The 21,851-nt window shown below is 38.6% G+C and overlaps 1 protein-coding gene and 1 pseudogene across 1 annotated transcript; both read left to right on the top strand.

Moving 5' to 3' along the window:
• Positions 1–268: 268 nt before the first annotated feature.
• LOC100588991 (olfactory receptor 9I1) lies at positions 269–1,213 on the top strand. Its single transcript, XM_003275333.1, has one exon. It carries the CDS (start codon positions 269–271, stop codon positions 1,211–1,213), a length of 945 nt encoding a protein of 314 aa, XP_003275381.1.
• Positions 1,214–10,086: 8,873 nt separating this feature from the next.
• Positions 10,087–11,054, top strand: LOC100584977 (annotated as a pseudogene).
• The last annotated feature ends 10,797 nt before the right edge of the window (positions 11,055–21,851 follow it).

Raw genomic sequence — 21,851 nt, 5'->3', positions numbered from 1 at the left:
TTGTGTGCCTCTTAACTTTACAGAAATTTCCAAATGTAAACTAGAATTAATTTGAATCAGAAATACCAGCTTAAGGCTCAGTTCCATAAAATGCAAGAGAAGCCCAAGGAAAATCAGCCAGTTTCAGAATTTCTTAAAAACAAGCTCTACAAATGGACCCAGAATTATAAACCAAAACTTCCACCATAGAGGGAAAGATTCTGTCCTTCAATTCTGAGATTCTTTTTATTTCATTCTCATCCTCAGACCAACAGTCCACATTGTCTTCATGGCCAATAATAATCTCACCACCGTAACCGAATTCATTCTCATGGGCTTTATGGACCACCCCAAATTGGAGATTCCCCTCTTCCTGGTGTTTCTGAGTTTCTACCTTGTCACCCTTCTTGGGAATGTGGGGATGATTATGTTAATCCAAGTAGATGTCAAACTCCACACCCCAATGTACTTCTTCCTGGCCCACCTCTCCCTGCTGGATGCCTGTTACACCTCAGTCATCACCCCTCAGATCCTAGCCACATTGGCCACAGGCAAAATGGTCATCTCCTATGGCCACTGTGCTGCCCAGTTCTTTTTATTTACCATCTGTGCAGGCACAGAGTGCTTCTTGCTGGTAGTGATAGCCTATGATCGCTATGCTGCCATTCGCAACCCACTACTGTATAAGGTGGCCATGAATCCCAGGCTCTGCTGGAGCCTGGTGGTAGGAGCCTATGTCTGTGGGGTGTCAGGAGCCACCCTGGGTACCACGTGCACCTTCACCCTCTCCTTCTGTGATGACAATCAAATAAACTTCTTCTTCTGTGACCTTCCCCCCCTGCTGAAGCTTGCCTGCAGTGACACAGCAAACATAGAGATTGTCATCATCTTCTTTGGCAATTTTGTGATTTTGGCCAATGCCTCAGTCATCTTGATTTCCTATCTGCTCATCATCAAGACCATTTTGAAAGTGAAGGCTTCAGGTGGAAGGGCCAAGACTTTCTCCACATGTGCCTCTCACATCACTGCTGTGGCCCTTTTCTTTGGGACACTTACCTTCATGTATCTGCAAAGTGGCTCAGGCAAATCCCTGGAGGAAGACAAAGTCGTGTCTGTCTTCTACACAGTGGTCAGCCCCATGCTGAACCCTCTGATCTACAGCTTAAGAAACAAAGATATAAAAGATGCCTTCAGAAAGGTCACTAGGAGACTCCAGGTGTCCCTGAGCATGTAGATCTAAGTAAGAAGAATTCTTGTTTTAGTCCACTTTCTTCCCATATGAATATATCCTAATAGGCACCATTACTATATGCAATCTGTACCCACAAACAGAGAAGATAGAAGATAGGTACCACCAGGCACACAGGAAAAACTACAATTGTGGTGAAATTAGTTTCCAGCAATTCCATGTTCTTTCTTCTTATCCCCGTCTTCCACTTTCAATCCATTCCTTAGCACTCGGCAGTCTCTTGATATTCTCTAATGTCACAACTTATAGAATCTCAGGTCCCAGGAGTCTTGAGTTTATTTCATTCCACCCCAATACTCTCTGAACTCATGCCTGGGCTTGCCATCCTTTCCCTCTTGTTTTTGCTCCCATCAATCCCACTTTTATCTCTGTGTCAAAGATTATATCTGGGGTCCTCTGTGAATTGCACAAATTGGCCTTTTTATCTTTTATTATGAAGGACTGATCACCCCACTAAGCAGGGAGTATTGTATAAGGCAAAACTCAGTCTCCAACTGGCCAAGGGAAGGAAGTTTGAGAAATGAACTTCTCTCTTCAGAAGAGATTTGTGTCACCCCCTTAGAGTGTCTTCCTTCTTGCTCAGGCCAGAACAATAGAACTTGAAAATTTCCTTATCACTTGGTACCTTACTGGTTTTGTTGTTCCTTTTTTTAGTGTTGCTCTGGTATCTTCAAGATGAAATGAACCATCTTATCTTTGGGAATATCTCCTCAAGTTCTCTCATTTCTGAAGGCCATGGTTCATTGCTTCTGCTCCTCACCCTATTGCGTGTCTCATGAACAGTTCTCTCCTACCAAGCAACACATTTCCAGGAAGAGCAAATCACAGAGCACCAACAGATAAATAGAAAGACAACTGCAACAGATAAATAGAAAGACAACTGAACCCCATATTACTTTCTCTAACGAAGATCTGGTGAGAGGGGAAAGTAATCATGACTCCTGTACCAGACTGTAAAACTCTTGAGAACAGAATGTTTTCTTCACTGCTGAGTCCAAAGCCTTTTGAAAGAATTTATATGATACATGCTTTTTCCTATTTGAGCTTTCTGGCAACTCTAAGGCAAATGGGAAAAACATAGTTTAATGTAAAATTCCCATTTTGCAATTAAGGAAGTACTTCCTCAGGAGTCAAAGAGTACTTGGAGTATACAGCAGTAGACGAGGGATGGAGTCAGGCTTGAATCAGAATCATGATTCCACCACTGATTTATTATGAGACTTTGGGTAAATGATTTAATTTTGCAGACCTAAAACAAGTATAACAATTCCCAATTCAAGAGGATATTGTAAAAATTAAATAAAATGATGAATAAGAAATAGCCAACCACTAATCAAGTTTCAATATAGATTGCTCTCTTATCTTCTCTTCCCTTTCCCTCACTTTCTGATGTCAACCCTGGACCCTTGCTAGAATTTAATGGCCATTGACAAAAGCAAAATAGATCACCAACCAATGATGGTAAAAGTCAATGAAAGCAATGAACTGAGGAAGATGTATAACTCAATCCTTTGCACCAAGGAATAAAACAAACAAGTACTTAACTGGAAAGGTGGAGTGCATGTATCTATATCCCACATAGTCAAGCATAATAAAAGGATGTATTTGTAAGTGAATATGTTATTTTATGAATATATGAACTCCTCTACCCAACTTTGATTTTATGAAAAGTTGATTCTCATTGCCTCTCCATATGGAAACAACAATTTTATTAAAATAATTCACCAAACATCTTGTAGTTGACTGATCCAGAAATAAGCACCTGACCCATGTTGAGCTAATAAAAATTTTCCATCGACATTGTGAAACTGAACATGTAAAAGAGATTCAGAATAGAAAGCCAGGTTGACCAAGGTGAAGAATATCCAAATAGCTACTAAATGTATGAAGAGCTGCTTATTCTCATTAGCAAATGAGAATAATAAGCATCATTCTCACGCGAATTTTATCAGGAAAATGCACACTTAAAACCACAATAAGTTCACTAAGTTAGCAAGAATTTAAAACTATGACACCATTATGTTGACAAGGATATGAAAAACGAGTAGTATAAATGGGTTTAACAACTTTTTAAAGCAATTTGGCAATCCTTTAGAAATAAAAAATATATAACCAGTGACCCAGCTATTCCAGTGACCTAGCTATACACACTGGAGAAACTCTTGCCCATGCACACTAGGATATGGGTACAGAATGTTCATGAAGCATTGTTGTAATAGCACAAAACTCAAAACACTTTCCTTCGGTTTTTCTTTCTTCTGGCCTGGGGAATGAATGTGATGGCTGGAGCCCTGGCAGCTATTGTGGACCATAAAGTGACTTAAAGATGAAAGCAATGCATAGAAAACAGCAAAGCAAGGAAAAAGAGAAGTCTAAGTCCCTGACGACATTTTTAATCCACCCTATGGGCCCTGGGCTGCCTATCCTCGGGCTTCTTTTATGTGAGAAAGAAACATTCATCTTATTAAAGAAAGTAATTAGAAACAATATAATTTTTTAAATAGGCTAAACAAAGTCACAATATAGGGATATATACACATATGACAAAGCTTTAAATCACACAAGTAAATGATTATAACCACAGCCAAGATATAGGAGTAAGGGGAGTTGTGAAGGGGGAGAACCTCAAAGGAACTTCTGGAGAGAGGAAGTATTCTATTTATCTTTGTCTGATAGCAATTGCCTGAGTATTTGTTTTCAAAAATTTTTATTAAACTGTATTCATTTTAAGGCACTTCTTTGCATATGTATTATATTTCATTTAAAAATACAAACAGATAAATATGCAGAGCCCCATTGTACCCCTAAACTAGCATGGAAGCCTGAGTCATGGATTCTATGCCCATGTCAGACAGTGGCACACACCCTTCTTTCCTTGGCAACAACATAGTGGGATTCAAGGGAAGTTAGGAGACTCCTCCTCAGTTATGGCTTTTCTCTGCTCTGTTGTTTTGACTGATTTTCCACCATTAAAGCAGCCTTCCTTTTCTTTATTTTTAATTGACAAAAACTGTACACACTTGTGGTGTACAACGTCATGCTTTGATATATGTATGCACTGTAGAACTACTAAATCAAGCTAATTATTAATAACATGCATACACCGGATGAGTACTTGGCTACTTCTTATTCATTGTTTTTATTTAATTTGTACAATATCCTCTTGAATTAGGAATTGCTTTATTTTCTTTAGACCTGAGAAATTAAATTATTTACCCAAAGTCTCACAATAAATAACATTTTTGTTATTGCAAGTAAATTAACTTGATTTAGTAGTTCTACAGTGCTTATGTATATCAATACATATGTTATTGTTAATTACGATAAACATTTTTGTGGTGAGAATATTTAAAACTACTCTTTTAGCTATTTGCAAGTTTCAATTCTCAAAGCAGTTTTTCCTTATGTCAAAGTTAAATATCCTGTACAACTGAATGCTTATCCCAGGGAATATTTACAAGGCAGGTGATTAAACTGAAGAACGCCTGGTGCTTAAGGTTCTGCACAGAATAGTATGGACAGGTAATCCATGTGGACAGGTAAGCCTATGAGGAGCTCAGCCAGGCTTCCTAGAATCCAGGCTAATAGATGAGACCAACCTTCTCAAACCCATTGCAGCCAGATAGTCCCAGTTTCCTCCTCCTGACTGCCTTCACCATCACTCTGACCATCCCACACAACCTCTAACTGGCATTGGAGAAGCCATGTGACCTCAAGCAAGACACACAGCACAACCCCTCTGGGTCTGCTTCCTCATCTGTAAGGTGTCAAAGTATTAAACCACAATTACTTTTGCACCAACCTAATAGATCTCCTCATTTCTTTCTAACTCTGAAGGAAGTGGCATGAAGGTGACAGTGCTCATTCCCCAAAGAGCAATGGAGAAGCATGGGAAAGTATGTCTTTCAGGGTCTGCCACTTACCCTCCTGAGCCTTTTCATCCCCAGACCCAATGTTTGCCTACCTAGATGAAGAGAAAGGAGGATTTAATGTCCCTGCAGTCAGCTCTAACTGAAGGGAGCAGGCTTCTCCCAGAAGTTGGAACTGTCATACTCATTAATTAATGGTTTGCAGGCAAGACTGGGCTCACACAACCCCCACTAAGGGCAGGTAAATCATCACAGTGACTTGCAGAGAAAAGGGGAGATCTCTCTTTCATTTATCATTATCAATTTCGTACATAAGCATCATCTTAGGTGATGTACACAAAATGATAAAACCCAAGGATACAATTAGATCAGAAAACTCAGTGATTCAGAAACAAGATGGTCTTAATTGGGTTGTTTGGGCAAGAAGGCAAAACAGCTGGGCACCTGGAGGACTTATGAGGTCCAAGGCTCTGAATTTTACCCAGCAATGCTGTGTAAAACTAGGTGCACTGTTGGCCCTGCTACCTGCTGGGGTGTGTTCAAAGGTGGGTTTCTAGCATATGCATAAAATTGGCCAGAAGAAGATTTGGTGATTGCATTTTTTATGGGTTTCAGATTCTCACAGCAGCAATCTCATTCCCCTTGGACCTGCTCAGAAACAGGAGAAATATTAACAGTTCTTCACAGAAGCTCCTCACAGGAGCACAAGGACCAGCTCTTTCCCTATGAGGTAATGTAAATTCTATAATTATATTATGTTTGGAAATAAAATACATTCCAGACTATTCAATGAGCTTTCCAATTTTTGAACATAATTTAAACTTTATCTTTGTGACCTTTTAGACAAGTTATTTATCTTCCCCAACCTTCAGTTCTGTCTTCCATAAAACAGACACAGAAAGGCACACTTTGCAGAGGCTATAATCAGGAACAAATATGTCAAGTGCAGGAGACAACAGTTGGCACAGAGTTATATTATTACCTCCCTATACAATGCCATCACCAACTGCTCAAAGCATGGACTGCGAATGATCTAGCCAGCTCTGAGGAGGTTGTCCCCACTGGTGATATTTGTAAGAAAGCCATTTGTAACAAGAACCTTTTGAGAAGATAATGTGGAAATGGTTGTTATAGGAAGAGAGAGTACAATGAAGGGGGTCATGAGTTGGGAAGCGTCTCCTGGCCTCTGAGTATCCTGGCTGTCCTGCAGCAGTCCTCCCACCCCCATGGTCCCATCCTGGACTTGTTAGTTCTGGTTTGTACTTTCATGAATCTGTTGCCTTTCCTGAGGCACCAAATGGGACACTAGTGTTGAGGTCCCACCAAGATTGATTTGGGAGGGAATGTTTTCTGACTTACTGGGTGAAAGTCACTTCTCTGGACTTCATTGTTCTCTTTCGCAAAATGACGAAAATATAGTAGACCAGGTGCATTAAAATTTTCTTTAACAGTAGAGCCCTGCTTCTAAGCAAAATGAAATGAAGCACCTCATTGTTTATAAGAATTCTGAGGCTGAAATGGCAGCACCCACCTGCTGAGCCTTCCCTTCACATCCCACTGCTGTGTCTCCTTGAGACAGCTCTTCCAGAGCTGAGGCTGAGGAACATAGCTAGAAAACCACAGAACCACATCACCAAGGTCCTTTCCAACTCCAGGGTTCTGTGTGTCCATAAGTCCTGGGTCTCTGGGGGTGATCGTGGGTATTTTCAACAAGTGTTGAGAGGAACACAGTGAGCTACCATTCCCAGTGTGTCAGGATTTGCTGAGCCCACTCTTGACAGCCATGTGCACAATGAGTGATCCCTAAACACTGGAAAGAGAAACAAGTCACTCAGATGATTGCCTGACATAATGCCACATCCAAATGTAGGGCATCAGACATATATGGGCACAGAAACTAACGGATAAGCTTGGGGTTTCCAGGAATGTTCTTATTGTGTAGGTTTTCCCATTGAGAAAATCATTGACATTCATGGTTGAGACATTGCAAGTTGTAGCTACCACTCTCCAGCAGAAAGCTGGACAGATGAATGTATCCCGAATGTATCCCTCTAGACAAAAGAGGTCAATCAGAGAGAGTATGACAGCATCTGTTCTCAAGCTACGTAAACAAAGTTATGCAAGTCCAATGGGACATATCCAGGGCTGGACTAAAACGTATGGCCCTTCTAGGAAAAAAAGGTGCTGTGGTTGGCCAATCATAACAACATAAATCCTAATAGGTAGTGAGATATAGCTATCAGTTTGTAAAGCATATGATTATTTAGAAATCTGAATCTGTGGTTTATTTAGTTCCCATACTGAATCAAAGTAATCTTTTAAGAGCCTCAAAGAAACATATTTATAATCTTTTTTTTTTTTTTTTTGAGACGAAGTCTCACTCTGTCACCTAGGCTAGAGGGCAGTGGCGTGGCCTCAGCTCACTGCAAGCTCCACCTCCTGGGTTCAAGAAATTCTCTTGCCTCAGCCTCCCAAGTAATTGGGATTACAGGCACAGGCCATCACACCCGGTTAATTTTTCATGTGTATTTTTAGTAGAGACGGAGTTTCACCATGGTGGCCAGGCTGGTCTCAAACATCTGACCTCAGGTGATCCACCTGCCTCTGCCTCTAAAAGTGCTGGGATTACAGGCGTGAGCCACCACACCTGGCCCATATTTATAATCTTATGATTCAGAGACAGGCACAGCAGAAAAAGTCCTGGAAGATCATCTAGTCAAGCATGTCCTGAAGCATAAATTACATACCTGAAAATTTCCATGCCCACCCTCCCAAAAAGGACTCTGTGACTAAATAATCATGGAAAATGCTACCTCAAGAAGAGTTATTAAGTCATAGAACAGGATAATAGATTGGAGTGACAATTCAAGATGTCTATACTAGAAAGTTCCAAAATGAGTCATGGCCACAATAAGGACAAGTCCAGAAGAGTTGCCACTGTGTCAGCCCCAACTGCAACCCAGGCTGAAAGCATGAGCCATGTTTTGTGTCACATATGGTCCCTTTGGACACAGTAGAGAGTTAATATGTAGGATGGCTACATACCTTCAACGTTCTAATTTATGTACTGGCCACTCCAAAAAAGCAGCTGGATAAATCAAAATCTCTTTTTCAAGGTATTTGAATTAAGAAACCCTGAAATAATTTTTCTGTTTCAACAGAACTAAAGGTGATGGACCTCCATGAGGTGATGAGCCACAGCAATGTATAAGTCAAATTCATGAGAAAGCAGAGAAGGTTTTAAAACAATAGGAAATTCCTTTGACAGAGGATGAGAAAGGAGCAGACAGTTGGAGCACAGAATAATCACCGTAAAAGCAGTGCTCTGGAGGAAAGATGCATAAGCTCCTACTCTTAAGGTCCTGAGCGTCTCCTTAAATTCAGTACTCTAGGACTCCCTTCCATTCTCAGTTTCCATTAGACCCACCTCCACTAGGCTAGAGGAGGTGGGAGCAATAGGTGAAACCAGGGTTTGTCCTTGCCCATGCTAACACTAATCAGTAGATTTTATATGCATCAATTTCTACACATTAGTGGAGTTGTTAATTATTAGGAATTTGGCGAATCTGGTATTCTTGCCAAGTCTGGAATACCAGAACTTAGGGTTTGCCTCATGAGCCATGAAATCCCTAGGATCAAAATCAACAGGCAGCCCTGAAGGATTCTGTGGAAGTTCTGTGGCTGGTAGGACCCCATATTTCACAAACGAGTCCCTAAACCTGATTCCGACCAGCCTCCCAGTGAGTCTTGCAATTGCTGATGGAGGAGCCTCCACCCACTCTCCGGGGACTTCATCCTGGAGATCATGGTCCAGAACAATCAGTAGCTGACAAAGGAACTTCCACTACCAGAAAGGGAAGAATCAACCTGATTTCTATAGAAAACTGATTCTACCAAACACTATGTACCCTTTTCATGAACTACCTCTAGAGTACAGAGGTAACAATTAAAGTAGAAGGCGTACTGTCAAGAAGGACCAGTGTAGGACAGCAAAACAAGCAATGTCTTGCTATTATGACACAATGGTTTAAATCTTGGCTTCAGCACTTGCAATTTATTCTTTGACAAGTCACTTTAACTTCCTGAACCTCAGATAATACATTTCAAGAGTGAAACTCATAACAGCTATTCCAGGATTATTGGGAGGAATCACTAAATTAAAGCGGAAATGTCTAACACAGAATAAGGGCTCCGTAAACCTAATGGTTTCACAGAATCACTGTCTTTCATGGTCCCTCAAGGAAAGAAACTCAAGGCAGGTGATGACATGGTTCGTAACGGAGCAAAAATAGATTATGAAAGTACTCACAAGGAATTGTTGGGATAACTGGGAATGTTTGACTTGGAGAAGAAGAAACTATATAAAAGTGGGCATTACCACTATTTGTCTTAGAAGAGAGTTGGTTTTACCCAACACACAGAGCCAAGCATAATACTAATGTGTAGAAGGTATAGAAAGAGCAATCTAGCTTTCTCAACAAGCGGAATTTTCCAAAGGTAGAGTGGACAGAAAGCCCCCATCACATAAAGAGCTCTGCCTCTGACAACCCTGGAGGCACCATTCACGTGACATCTGTATGAATGGCCCTGCCTGGAGTCACACAGCCACAGCCTAAGAAGCCACATAGAGGCAGCCCTGGTACACACCTGAGTTGGATAACATTCGGGGGGATTATTCTAGCACAGAGGGACCCCATATTGATCCCTTCCAGTCTTGATAGTCTAACATTCTCTGGTCTTAAAGAAAATATCCCAGACAATAAGCAAGTGAATTTGAAGAAAAACTGCACCAAGGTCCAATTTCAGGTGGGATGCAAAGACAGATCAAAGCTCTCCATAGTAACTGCCAGTTGTGGATTCTTAAGATGGTAAATTCTTTTTTTCTCTCTGAGCAGAGGCTGGGACATTTACTTAACATCTGACACTGAACTTTAGTTCTGGAATCTCAATTTCATTCTCTTCCTCAGGTCAACCAGCTATATTGAGCCTATGGCCAAAAGAAATCTCAGCACTGTGACAGAGTTCATCCTTGTAGTCTTCACAGATCACCCTGAACTGGCAGTTCCACTCTTCCTAGTGTCTCTCAGCTTCTATCTTGTCACTTTTCTGGGGAATGGGGGGATGATTATTCTAATCCAAGTGGATGACCAACTCCACACCCCCATGTACTTCTTCCTGAGCCACCTTACCTTCCTGGATGCCTGCTATGACTCAGTAATCACTCCTCAGATTCTGGCCACACTGGCCACAGACAAGACAGTTATCTCCTATGGCCGCTGTGCTGCGCGGTTCTTTTTCATCACCATCTGTGCAGGCACGGAGTGTTACCTGCTGTCAGTGATGGCCTATGACAGCTTTGTTGCCATTAGCAATCCACTGTGCTATAACATGACCTGACTCCAGGTGCCTGCAGGGTCTTTTTGGCCAGTGCCTACATCTGTGGGGTGTCAAGAGCTATTCTGCATACCACGTGCACCTTCATCCTCTCCTTCTGTGGTGACAATCAGATCAACTTCTTCTTCTGTGAACTCCCACCCCTGCTGAAGCTTGCCTGCAGCAGCATGACACAAACTGAGATTGTCATTCTCTTTTTTGCAAAATGCGTGTTCCTAGCCAATGTCATGATTATCCTGATCTCCTACATGCTCATTATCAGAGCCATTGTGAGGGTGAAGTTGGCAGGTGGGCGAGCCAAGACCTTCTCTACCTGTACCTCCCACCTCACCACTGTCGTCCTCTTCTTTGGGACACTTGCCTTCATGTACCAGAGAAGTAACTCTGACAAATCCTCAGAGGAAGACAGGATAGTGTCTGTCTTTTACACTGTAATCATCCCTATGTTGAACCCCTTAATCTACAGTCTGAGGAACAAAGATATAAAAGCTGCATTCAGAAAAGTCATTGGTAAATTTCAATTTCCAATGAATGTAGCTTTTGATGAGGGTCCTTCATCATGACCCATCTTTTCTCCAAGTCTTCATATTCTGATGGGCATCAACACCAGATGGTGCTTTCCCTCAACAATGTACAGTAGATAGCTTTCTTCAATGCCTGTAAGTGGGCAGGAACTACCTGTCCTGTAGAGGAAAATCCAAGTTTCATGATGTTTGTTTGAATGACTTCCTCTATCTCCATTTTTCTTTCCCCCCCCTCTCTCTTTAGCCCTCCCAAACTTTCTGGGTTCTAGGGCTACTCTCTGGCATCACAGAGATAAAATGTAGCATAGTCATAAGTGAACTCATTACCATATCCAAGCTCCCACTCCCCAACTCAGCCATGCTTGGGTTTCTCAGTTGCCCTTACTTATTCTTTTGTTACTATGCTTATTGATACTGACTTTACTCTTTGTAGAAAATTATAGCTATAAATTGTACTAATTGGAGAATAAGGGTTTTTTGTGGTATGGATAACCTGCCAACTCACTATAAAGTGAATGAAAAGAACCTATGAACCCAGTGAAATTTCTAATCAGAAAAAATTAGAATAGATCGGGAAAGGGTGCTTTCTTTTGGCTACTCTAATGTCTTCCTAAATGGTTTCTAATATCCGCAGGACTATAATATCTTCTTCTTAAGTGACAATTCTCTAGATTCTGAATCTCCGATTTCTTTATTTTTTCTCCTCCTAAACACAGTGCCTGCCTCATAACAATTACTGCTCTCAGGCTTGTTCCCAGGGTCTGCAAAGTCAACAATGATAGACCTGTAGCAAGTAGTCTCAATTGATACTACTTTCTCAAGTAAAAATAGCCTCTATGATTATAGAAGTAAGTAATTATTGTCCACATCAGATGGTGAACTCCTTGAGGATAGGGTCATAATGCTTCATTTAATACTCTCTTATATATTGCTGCTTCTGGTACACTGAAAACTACTATATATTTATGAAAGAAATTAAAGAAGAGACAAATAAATAGAAAGACATCCCACGTCCAAGTGTAAACTAGTTCAACCATTGTGGAAGACAGTGTGGTGATTCCACAAGGATCTAGAACTAGAAATACCATTTGACCCAGGCATCCCATTACTGGGTATATACCCAAAGGATTACAAATCATGCTACTATAAAGACACATGCACATGTATGTTTATTGCAGCACTATTCACAATAACAAAGACTTGGAACCAACCCAAATGTCCGTCAATGATAGAATGGATTAAGAAAATGTGGCATGTGTACACCATGGAATACTATGCAGCCATAAAAAACGATGAGTTAATGTCCTTTGTGGGGACATGGATGAAGCTGGAAACCATCATTCTCAGCAAACTATGGCAAGGACAGAAAATCAAACACTGCATGTTCTCACTCATAGGTGGGAATTGAACAATGACAACACTTGGACACAGGAAGTGGAACATCACACACCGGGGCCTGTCGTGGGGTGGGGGGATGGGGGAGGGATAGCATTAGGAGAAATACCTAATGTAAATGATGAGTTAATGAGTGCAGCACATCAACATGGTACATGTATACATGTATAACAGACCTGCACACTCTGCACATGTACCCTAGGACTTAAAGTATAATTTAAAAAAATAAGAAAGACATCCCACATTCATTAGTTGGAAAACTTAATATTACTAAAATATTCATTTTATCCAAAGCAATCTACAAATCCAATGCTATTCCCATCAAAATCCCAATGGCATTTCTTAGAGAAATAGAAATTGTATATGGAACAATAAAATACCTAGAATAGCTAAGGCAATCTTGATAAAGAAGAATAAGCTAGAGGCATCGCATTTTCTGATTTCAAAATACAGTAATTCAAACAGTACGGTACTGACATAAAAATAGACTATACATCAATGGAACAGAATAGGCAGCTCAGAAATAAACTCACACATATATGGCCAACTGATCTTTGACGAAGGTGCCAAGAATACACAATGGGGGAAAAGACAGTCTCTTCAAAAACTGGTGTTAAGAAAACTGCATATCCCTATGCAAAAGAATGACATTGGACCCTATCTTATGCACACACAAAAATTAACTCTAAATAGATTAAAAACTTAAATGTAAGACCTGAAACTGTAAAACTCCTAAAAAAAAACAGGAGAAAAGCTTCATGACATTGGTCTTGCCAATAATTTCATAGATAATGACACCAAAAACACAAACAAAAAAATCCAAAATTGATGAGTGGAACTACATCAAACCAAATATCTTCAGCACAGCAAAGGAAACAATCATCAGAGTGAAAAAGCTACCCAAAGAATGGGAAAAAATATTTGCAAGCCATCTGTTTAATAAGAAGTTAATTGCTAAAATATATATGGAACTCCGGCAACTCAACTGTAATAAAATAAATAATACAATTTAAAAATGAACAAAGGAACTGAATATATATCTCTACAAAGAAGACCTACAAACAGCCAACAGGTATATTAAAAGGTACTCAGCATCACTAAATCATAAGGGAAATGCAAATCAAAACTACAATGAGATACCACTTCACACCTGTTTTGAAGACTATTATAAAAAAAAAAAAGACAGCAAATGTTGGTGAGAATGTACAAAACTTGGAACCCTCGGATGTGTTCCAGTGTCCAAGGGGGTGGAACATGTTTGTGGGAATGTTAAATGGTACAGCCACTATGGCAAGCAGTAGAGAGTTTCCTCAAAAAATTAAAAATAGAATTATCAAATGATCCAGCAGTCCTACTCCTGGACATATATCCAAAAGAGTTTAAATTAGGATCTCAAAGAAAGATCTGCACTCCCACATTCATTGCATCATTACTCACAATAGCCTAGATATGGAAACAATCCAAGCATCCATCAACAGAATGGGTAAACCAAACGTGATATAGACAAAAAACAGAATATTAGCCTTAAACTGGAAATTTTACCATTTGCTACAAGATGATGAACCTGGAAGACACATGCTTAGTCAAATAAGTCACAGATGGAAAATACTGTATCCGCTTTTATGAGGGATCTAAAATATTTAAACTTATAGAAGCGGAAAATACAATGGTGGTTGCCAAGGCATGAAGGGAAGGGGAAATGGATATGAAGTTACACTTTAAAAAGACGAATAAGTCCCAGAGATCTACTGCACAACCTAGAGCGTATAGTTAACAATAAGGTTTTGTAAACTTAAAAGTTTATTGAGAGGGTAGATCTCATGTAATTGTTCTTCCCACAAAAAAAGGAAAAGGGACAAAAGGAAACTTTTGAAGGTGGCGAATATTTTTGTTATTGATTTTGGTCATGGTTTTATATGTAAGCATATGACCAAACTTATCACATTTTATATATTAAATATGTACAGTTTTTGGTATATCAATTATACGTCAATAAAGGTATAAATTAATTGCTGCTTCAGAATAAATCTTACAGAGCATTGTCATCATTTCATTTGCATGTCATGGCAACTCAAATGGTTGAGTAATAAAGTATTATTAGTGTCTATCTTACCTTCTCTACACAATTTCTTAAAGATAATATCTGGTTAACCAGGCGTGTAGATGCAGAAATGCATAGAATTTATAATAAAAGTGGACTTGTATCCTCTCTGCTATTTAATAACTCTGTAAATTACAAAAAAAAAAACTACCTTCTCAGAACGTCAGTTTCCTCAAATCAAAAAAGAATAATATTTCCTACTTGAAAGAATTGTTATAAAAATTAAAGATGATGAAAATTAATTTGTAAGTTTGGATTAGTCAGAATTGGTTAGGTTTTCTGTAGCAACAATTGACTCCAAAAAAATATGTTATTTATTGTTCACAATGTTTGACTCAAGCAAATTGACAGGGGGCTCTGCTTCATGTAGCCATTCAGGCACCCAGGATTAAAGAAGCTCCACCATTTTAATAGCTGTACTGTCTGGAACATGCAAACTCCTCAATCACCAGAGCAGAGAAGAAAAGACCACAAATTCACCCATGAACATTTACTGCTTCAGTGCATTGGTTAAAACTAGTCAGATAGTCCTGCCTCACTAAAAGGAGCCCATTAAAGATAAAAGAAAAATGTTACATTGGCTAAGCAATACTGACTCTCCTAGGGATTTTCTGTGATTACAATTATTAACATTCCAAAAAATCATGAATAATCAGATTACTTTTTTATTGTTCATTTTATTTCCTACAAATCACTCCTCCCAGATTTGGGGAAATTATTATGTTTTGCCTGTATAAAAGCTTATTTTGTATAGGCAAAATATACTTATTTTTGGATACCTCAGATGGTACTAGAGAAGATTTGGGAAAAAGCAATTTTAAGGGTAGGGAATAAAGACTTCTGTTTTGGGTATGTTTTACATTAAAAAAAAAAAAAACTACCAGCCAAATGAGAATTGGCCTTTCTCTGTCTCTTATCCTTCTTCCTCTTTATCCATGGGCTTCTTCCTTTTCTTTCTTCAGTCCTTCAGTTCATATGGCAGGTCATGGCCTTGTACAAAATACAAGTTTCATATATTTTAGTTTTACTCAGTATATATTTTTTCATATTTTTGGCTTCAGAAAGTAAAATGTTTTAGGCTACATTGTATTTCACTGATAATATTCCCAGAGAAGGATTCTGATTAATTGAGTTTGGTTTAGATGCCACTGCATGTTTGAATGAAATCTGGCCTAATAGAAAAGAATATTTTGTGCAAAATGACTACTCCGAAAGTATCCATGCTACTGATGCATTACATGCACATGCACACCCTTGATCTGATAACCAGTCCAGTGAGCCCACCCCCAGCAAAGCCACACCTCTGCTACTACAAACTCCCAAAGTCTAACCCACTGAGACACTCACAAACACTACTAATATGGATTACAGCTGAAGAAGCTGCTAAAACTCACTGCTGTGCTTACCCAGAATCAAAGCCAATGCACCCTGCCCAATTGACATCCTAGGTCCCAACTATGGTAATAATTCTTTCCTTATGAAAACTACTCCAGTAAATTGAAAGAGGTGACTGTTCCACCAGATGCACTGATAATGTAGCAGCATGAGAAACATTAAAAAGTAAAAAACAAAAAACAAAACATGACACTTCTCAAAAAATGAAATTTATGAAACGCCAAAAAACCAAAATATTAATCATCATGAAATTCAGTGAGATACAAGAAAATATAGATACATAATTCAACAAAATCAGGACAATAATTCATGATCTGAGTGAAAAATTTAACAAAGAGATAGATGTCATAAAAAATAATGAAAAAGAAATCTTGGATGCTGATTTGATTTGCCTATGTCTCCACCCAAATCTCATCTTAAACTGTAATTCCCATAATCCCCACATGTTGTGGGAGGGACCCAGTAGGAGATAATTGAATCATGGGGGTGGTTACCTCCATACTATTCTCCTGATGGTGAGTGAATTATCATGAGATCAGATGGTTTTATAAGGGGTTTCCCCCTCTTCACTCAGCACTTCTCCTTGCTGCCACCATGTGAAGCAGGACATGTTTGCTTCCCTTTCTGCCATGATTGTAAGTTTCCTGAGGCCTCCCCAGCCCTGTGGAACTGTGAGTCAATTAAACCTCTTTCCTTTATAAATTATCCAGTCTCAGGTATGCCCTTGTAGCAACGTGAGAATGGACTAATAGAGATGCAAAGAATTCAGTGAATGAGATCAAATCAAATAAACAAGTGAGAGCTTCAACAACAGATTAGATCAAGCAGAAGAAAGAATTTATGAACTTGTGAAGAAAACTCACAGGGCTTATGGGACACCACTAAGTGAACAAATATACATGCTATGGATGCTAAAGAAGAAGAAGAGATGGGGAAAAGTATAGAAAACTTATTTAATGAAATAATAGCTGAAAATTTCCAAAGTCTTGAGAGAGAGATGAACATCTAGATCCAGGAAGTTTAAAAGTCCCTAAATAGATTCAACCCAAAAGATCTTCTCTGGAGCATATTTTAGTCAAACTTTAAAAAGTCATATAGAATTCTGAAAACAGGAAGAGAATATGTCAAGTCACATATAAGGGAATCCCCATTACACTGACAGAAGATTTCTCAGCAGAAACCTTGCAGGCCAAGAGACAATAGAATGATATACTGAAAGAAAAAAAGAACCTGCCACCCAAGAATACTATACCCAGAAAAGCTTTTCTTCAGAAATGATAGAGAAATAAAATATTTTCAAGAAAGGAAAGAGTGAGGAAATTCATCAACACCAGGCTGGCCTTACAAGAGATACTTAAGGAGTCCTACATCTGGAAGTGAAAGGACAGTAACTACCATCATGAAAACACATGAAAGTATAAAACTCACAGAAAGAGCAGAAAGAGAAAGGAATCAAACCTTATCAATACAGAAAAACACTAAACTGCAAAGATAAATGAGAGGAAAAAAGTTAAAAAGGGTATACAAAACAACCAGAAAACAATTGACAAAATGACAGAAGTCCTCACTTACCAATAATAACTTTGAATGTAAATGAATTAAATTATCTAATTAAAAAATATACACTAGCCAAATCGGAAAAAAAAAGACTTAACTATAGGCTATGGATCAAAGACTTAAATCTAAGATCCAAAACTGTAAAAATTCTGGAAGATGGCCGGGAGTGGTGGCTCACACCTGTAATCCCAGCACTTCGGGAGGCCAAGGCGGGAAGACCACCTGAGGTGGGGAGTTTGAGACCAGCCTGACCAACATGAAGACACCCCATCTGTACTAAAAATACAAAATTAGCCAGGTGTGGTGGTGCACGCCTGTAATCCCAGCTACTCGGGAGGCTGAGGCAGGAGAATCTCTTGAACCTGGGAGGTGGAGGTTGCGGTGAGCCAAGACTGTGCCATTGCACTCCAGCCTGGGCAACAAGAGTGAATCTCTGTTCCAAAAGAAAAAATATTTTTGGAAGATAACTTAGGAAACCTGTTCTGGACACTGACCTAGGCAAATAATTTATGACTAAGACCCCAAAACCAAATGCAACCAACACAAGAATAGATAAATGGGACCTAATTAAACTAAAATGTTCTGTACAGCAAAAGAAATAATCATCAGAGTAAACAGACAACCCACAGAATGGGAGAAAATATTTACAAACTATGTATCCAACAAAGGACTAGTAACTAGAATCTACACGGAACTCAAATCAGTAAGAAGTAAAACTAAATAATCTCATCAAAAAGTGAGCAAACGACATGAATAGACATTTCTCAAAAGAAGATATACAAATAGCCAACAAACATATGAAAAAATGTTCATCACTAATCATTAGACAAATGCAAATTAAAACCACAATGAGATAACACCTTACCAGAGCCAGAATAGCCATTATTAAAAAGTCAAAAAACAATAAATGTTGGCATGGATGTGGCAAAAAGGGAATGCTTATACACTGCTGGTAAAAATGTAAATTAGTTCAACCTCTATGGAAAACAGTATAAAGATTTCTTAAGGAACAGAACAAGACCCTATCTCATATATATATATATTATATATAATATATATATAAAATATAAATATATGTATAGTCATTCTATTGTGTTATCAAAAACTAGAACTTAATTATTCTATCTAACTGTATTTTTGTACCCATTAACCAACCCATCTTTTCCTTCCAACCCCACTACACTTCTCAGGTTCTGATAACCACCACCATTCAACTCACTACCTCCATGATATCAATTTTTTAGCTCCCACATATGAGTGAGAACATGTGATAGTTATCTTTCTGTGCCTGGCTTATTTCACTTAACACGATGTTCTCCAGTTCCATCCATGCTGCTGCAAATGAAAAAATTTCATTCTTTTATATGGATGAACAACCATATAAAATTCCGTTGTGTATATATGCCATGTTTTCTTCATCCATTCATCCATTGATGACCACCTAGAATTCTATACTCTGTAAAAATATAATTCAATAATGAATTCTAAATAGACATCTTCAGATAATTGAAGCTGAAAGAAATAGTTTCCAGTAGTCACAAACTATAAGAAATATTAAATATAAATAGAAACATACAGAAAATAAATATAAATATAAAAGAAATAGTGCCAAATGAACACTTTTATCTATAGGAAGGGGAAAAAAACACCATAAAGGGTAAACATGTGTAACATAAAATACTGCTTTTTCAAATTTTTAAGGAACTACTGACTGTGTAATTAAAATAACAATTTATGATAAAGTTTATAACACATACAAAAGCAACATATATGACAATTATAGCACAAAGGACAAAGGGAAAAAGTAAACAGAATTATACCATTGCAAGTTTTTACATTGAACATGAAATGGTATAAAATTAACTCAAGGCAATCTATAATAAATTAAGGGTATGTGTTGCCATTTTTAGAGCAGCCACTATGGGATGAACAAAAAATAGCCATATATTGTCTAGAGATCCTTCCATTGAGAGTTAGAGTCTACAATAAATGTGGCAAAGTGATGTTGTATGAGTTCTGAGCCAAGGTCTCAAGAAGACTTACAGCTTCTGCTCTCACTCTCTTGAAATGCTGCTCCAAAGGTTAGCATTCTTAAGGATGAGAGACTACCTGGCGTGGGAGAGCCAGCCAACCCAGCCCACCTAGCTTTGTAACCAGCCTACACTATGTGGAACAGAGACTAAGGCACCCCATCTAATGTGATTTACAAAATATTACGAGTCAATAAGTGCATATCATTTTAAGTCACTAAATTTGGGAGTAGTTGACAGTCACCAAAAGCATGTATGTTGTAACTTAAGCACAGCTATTTTAAAAAATGATACAAATGCCAGGCGCGGTGGCTCACACTTGTAATCCCAGCACTTTGGGAGGCCGAGGCGGGCGGATCACGAGGTCAGGTGATCGAGACCACGGTGAAACACCGTCTCTACTAAAAATACAAAAAAATTAGCCAGGCGTGGTGGCAGGCACCTGTAGTCCCAGCTACTGGGAGAGGCTGAGGCTGGAGAATGGCGTGAACCCAGGAGGCGGAGCTTGCAGTGAGCCGAGATTGCGCCACTGCACTCCAGCCTGGAGGACAGAGCGAGACTCCGTCTCAAAAAAAAAAAAAAAAAAAGGCCGGGCGCGGTGGCTCACGCTTGTAATCCCAGCACTTGGGAGGCGAGGCGGGGATCACGAGTCAGGAGATCAAGACCACGGTGAAACCCCGTCTCTAAAAATACAAAAATTAGCCGGCGTGGTGGCGGCGCCTGTAGTCCCAGCTACTCGGAGAGGCTGAGGCAGGAGAATGCGTGAACCGGAGGCGGAGCTTGCAGTGAGCGAGATTGCGCACTGCACTCCAGCCTGGCGACAGAGCGAGACTCCGTCTCAAAAAAAAAAAAAAAAAAACAGATACAAACAAGTATGGCTAAAAAGCCAAAAGACAAGCTAAAACAAAATAGTAAGGAAAAATCATGATTGATTCAAAAGAAAGGAAAAGAGAAACAAGAAAACAAAGAGAAAATGTGACAAATAGGAAATTCCCAGATAAAAAACTTAAACTGGGTCACATCAGTAATTCCATTAGATGTAAATGGATGAAGCCGATCAACCAAAAAACAAAGATTGCCATACTATTAAAAATAAGAAGATCCGCCTATATGCTACTTGCAAGGGACACAGTTCAAGGAAAAGGACACAAATGGGTTGACAATAAAAGAACGGAAAATTATATGCCACACAAACACTAAGCATAAGAAAGCCAGGGTGCCTATATTAATGTTAGACAAAAGAGACTTTGGAACAAATAATATAACCAGAGATAAAGAAAAACATTTCATGATGACAAGATGATGAATTTATCAGATGGACCATAACAACCTTACATATCTGTGCACCCAATAACATAGCTTCAAAATACAATAATGTATAATGTACAGAAATAATGTTATATATTATATATATTATGTTATATATTATGTATGTTTTATATGTTATATATTTTTATATTATATTATTTTATATATTATACATAATGTATAGAAATATATAATTTATAGAAAGAGTAGGCAAAAAATCATTTAGGATAAATAAGATTTGAGCAACCTCACCTATTGAGCAACCTCACCTAATTGATATATAGGAAATGCTACATCCCAAACCAGCAGACTTCAAATTCCATTCAAGTGTATGTAGAATATTCACCAAAATGGATCACATGTTGGTCAGGTTTAATAAATCACAAAGGATTGAAATCAAACCAGATATGTTATTTTACCACAATGGAATGAAACTAGTAATACAAGTAATTAATAACAAAAAGAAATTGAACAACACACTCCTAAATAACTCATGCATGGATGAATAAACCATGCATAGGAATAGAGAAATACTTTAAAATGAACACTAGTGAAATAAACATGAAACTTAATGGGATGATTCTAAAGTAGTGTTTAGAATTCTAAATGACTATAGTAGGAAACAAAAATCTAGAATCAATGATCCAAGCTTCCGACTCAAGAAGCTAGAAAAAGAAAATCAAATTAAATCCAAAGAAAATCAAATAAAAGAAGAAATAGGAATGAGAAGATATCAATAAAACAGAAAACAGATGAATGTCAATTATACCTCAACAAAGCTGCTAATACATTATTTATTTATTTATTTATTTATTTATTTGTTTGTTTGTTTATTTTAGACGGAGTCTCACTCTGTCGCCCAGGCTGGAGTGCAGCAACGCGATTTCGGCTCACTGCAAACTCCGCCTCCTGGGTTCATGCCATTCTCCTGCCTCAGCCTAAAAATAGATTTTTAAAACTCCAACAAAGTTAATTTTTGTCCCTTGAAAAGATTAGTAAAAGTCGTAATTACCAATAATGTAAATGAAAAAGGGCATTACTACAGATTCT

Source organism: Nomascus leucogenys, chromosome 4, assembly GCF_006542625.1.
Source record: "Nomascus leucogenys isolate Asia chromosome 4, Asia_NLE_v1, whole genome shotgun sequence".
Lineage (NCBI taxonomy): Eukaryota > Metazoa > Chordata > Mammalia > Primates > Hylobatidae > Nomascus > Nomascus leucogenys.
This window is presented reverse-complemented; position numbering and strand designations above follow the sequence as displayed.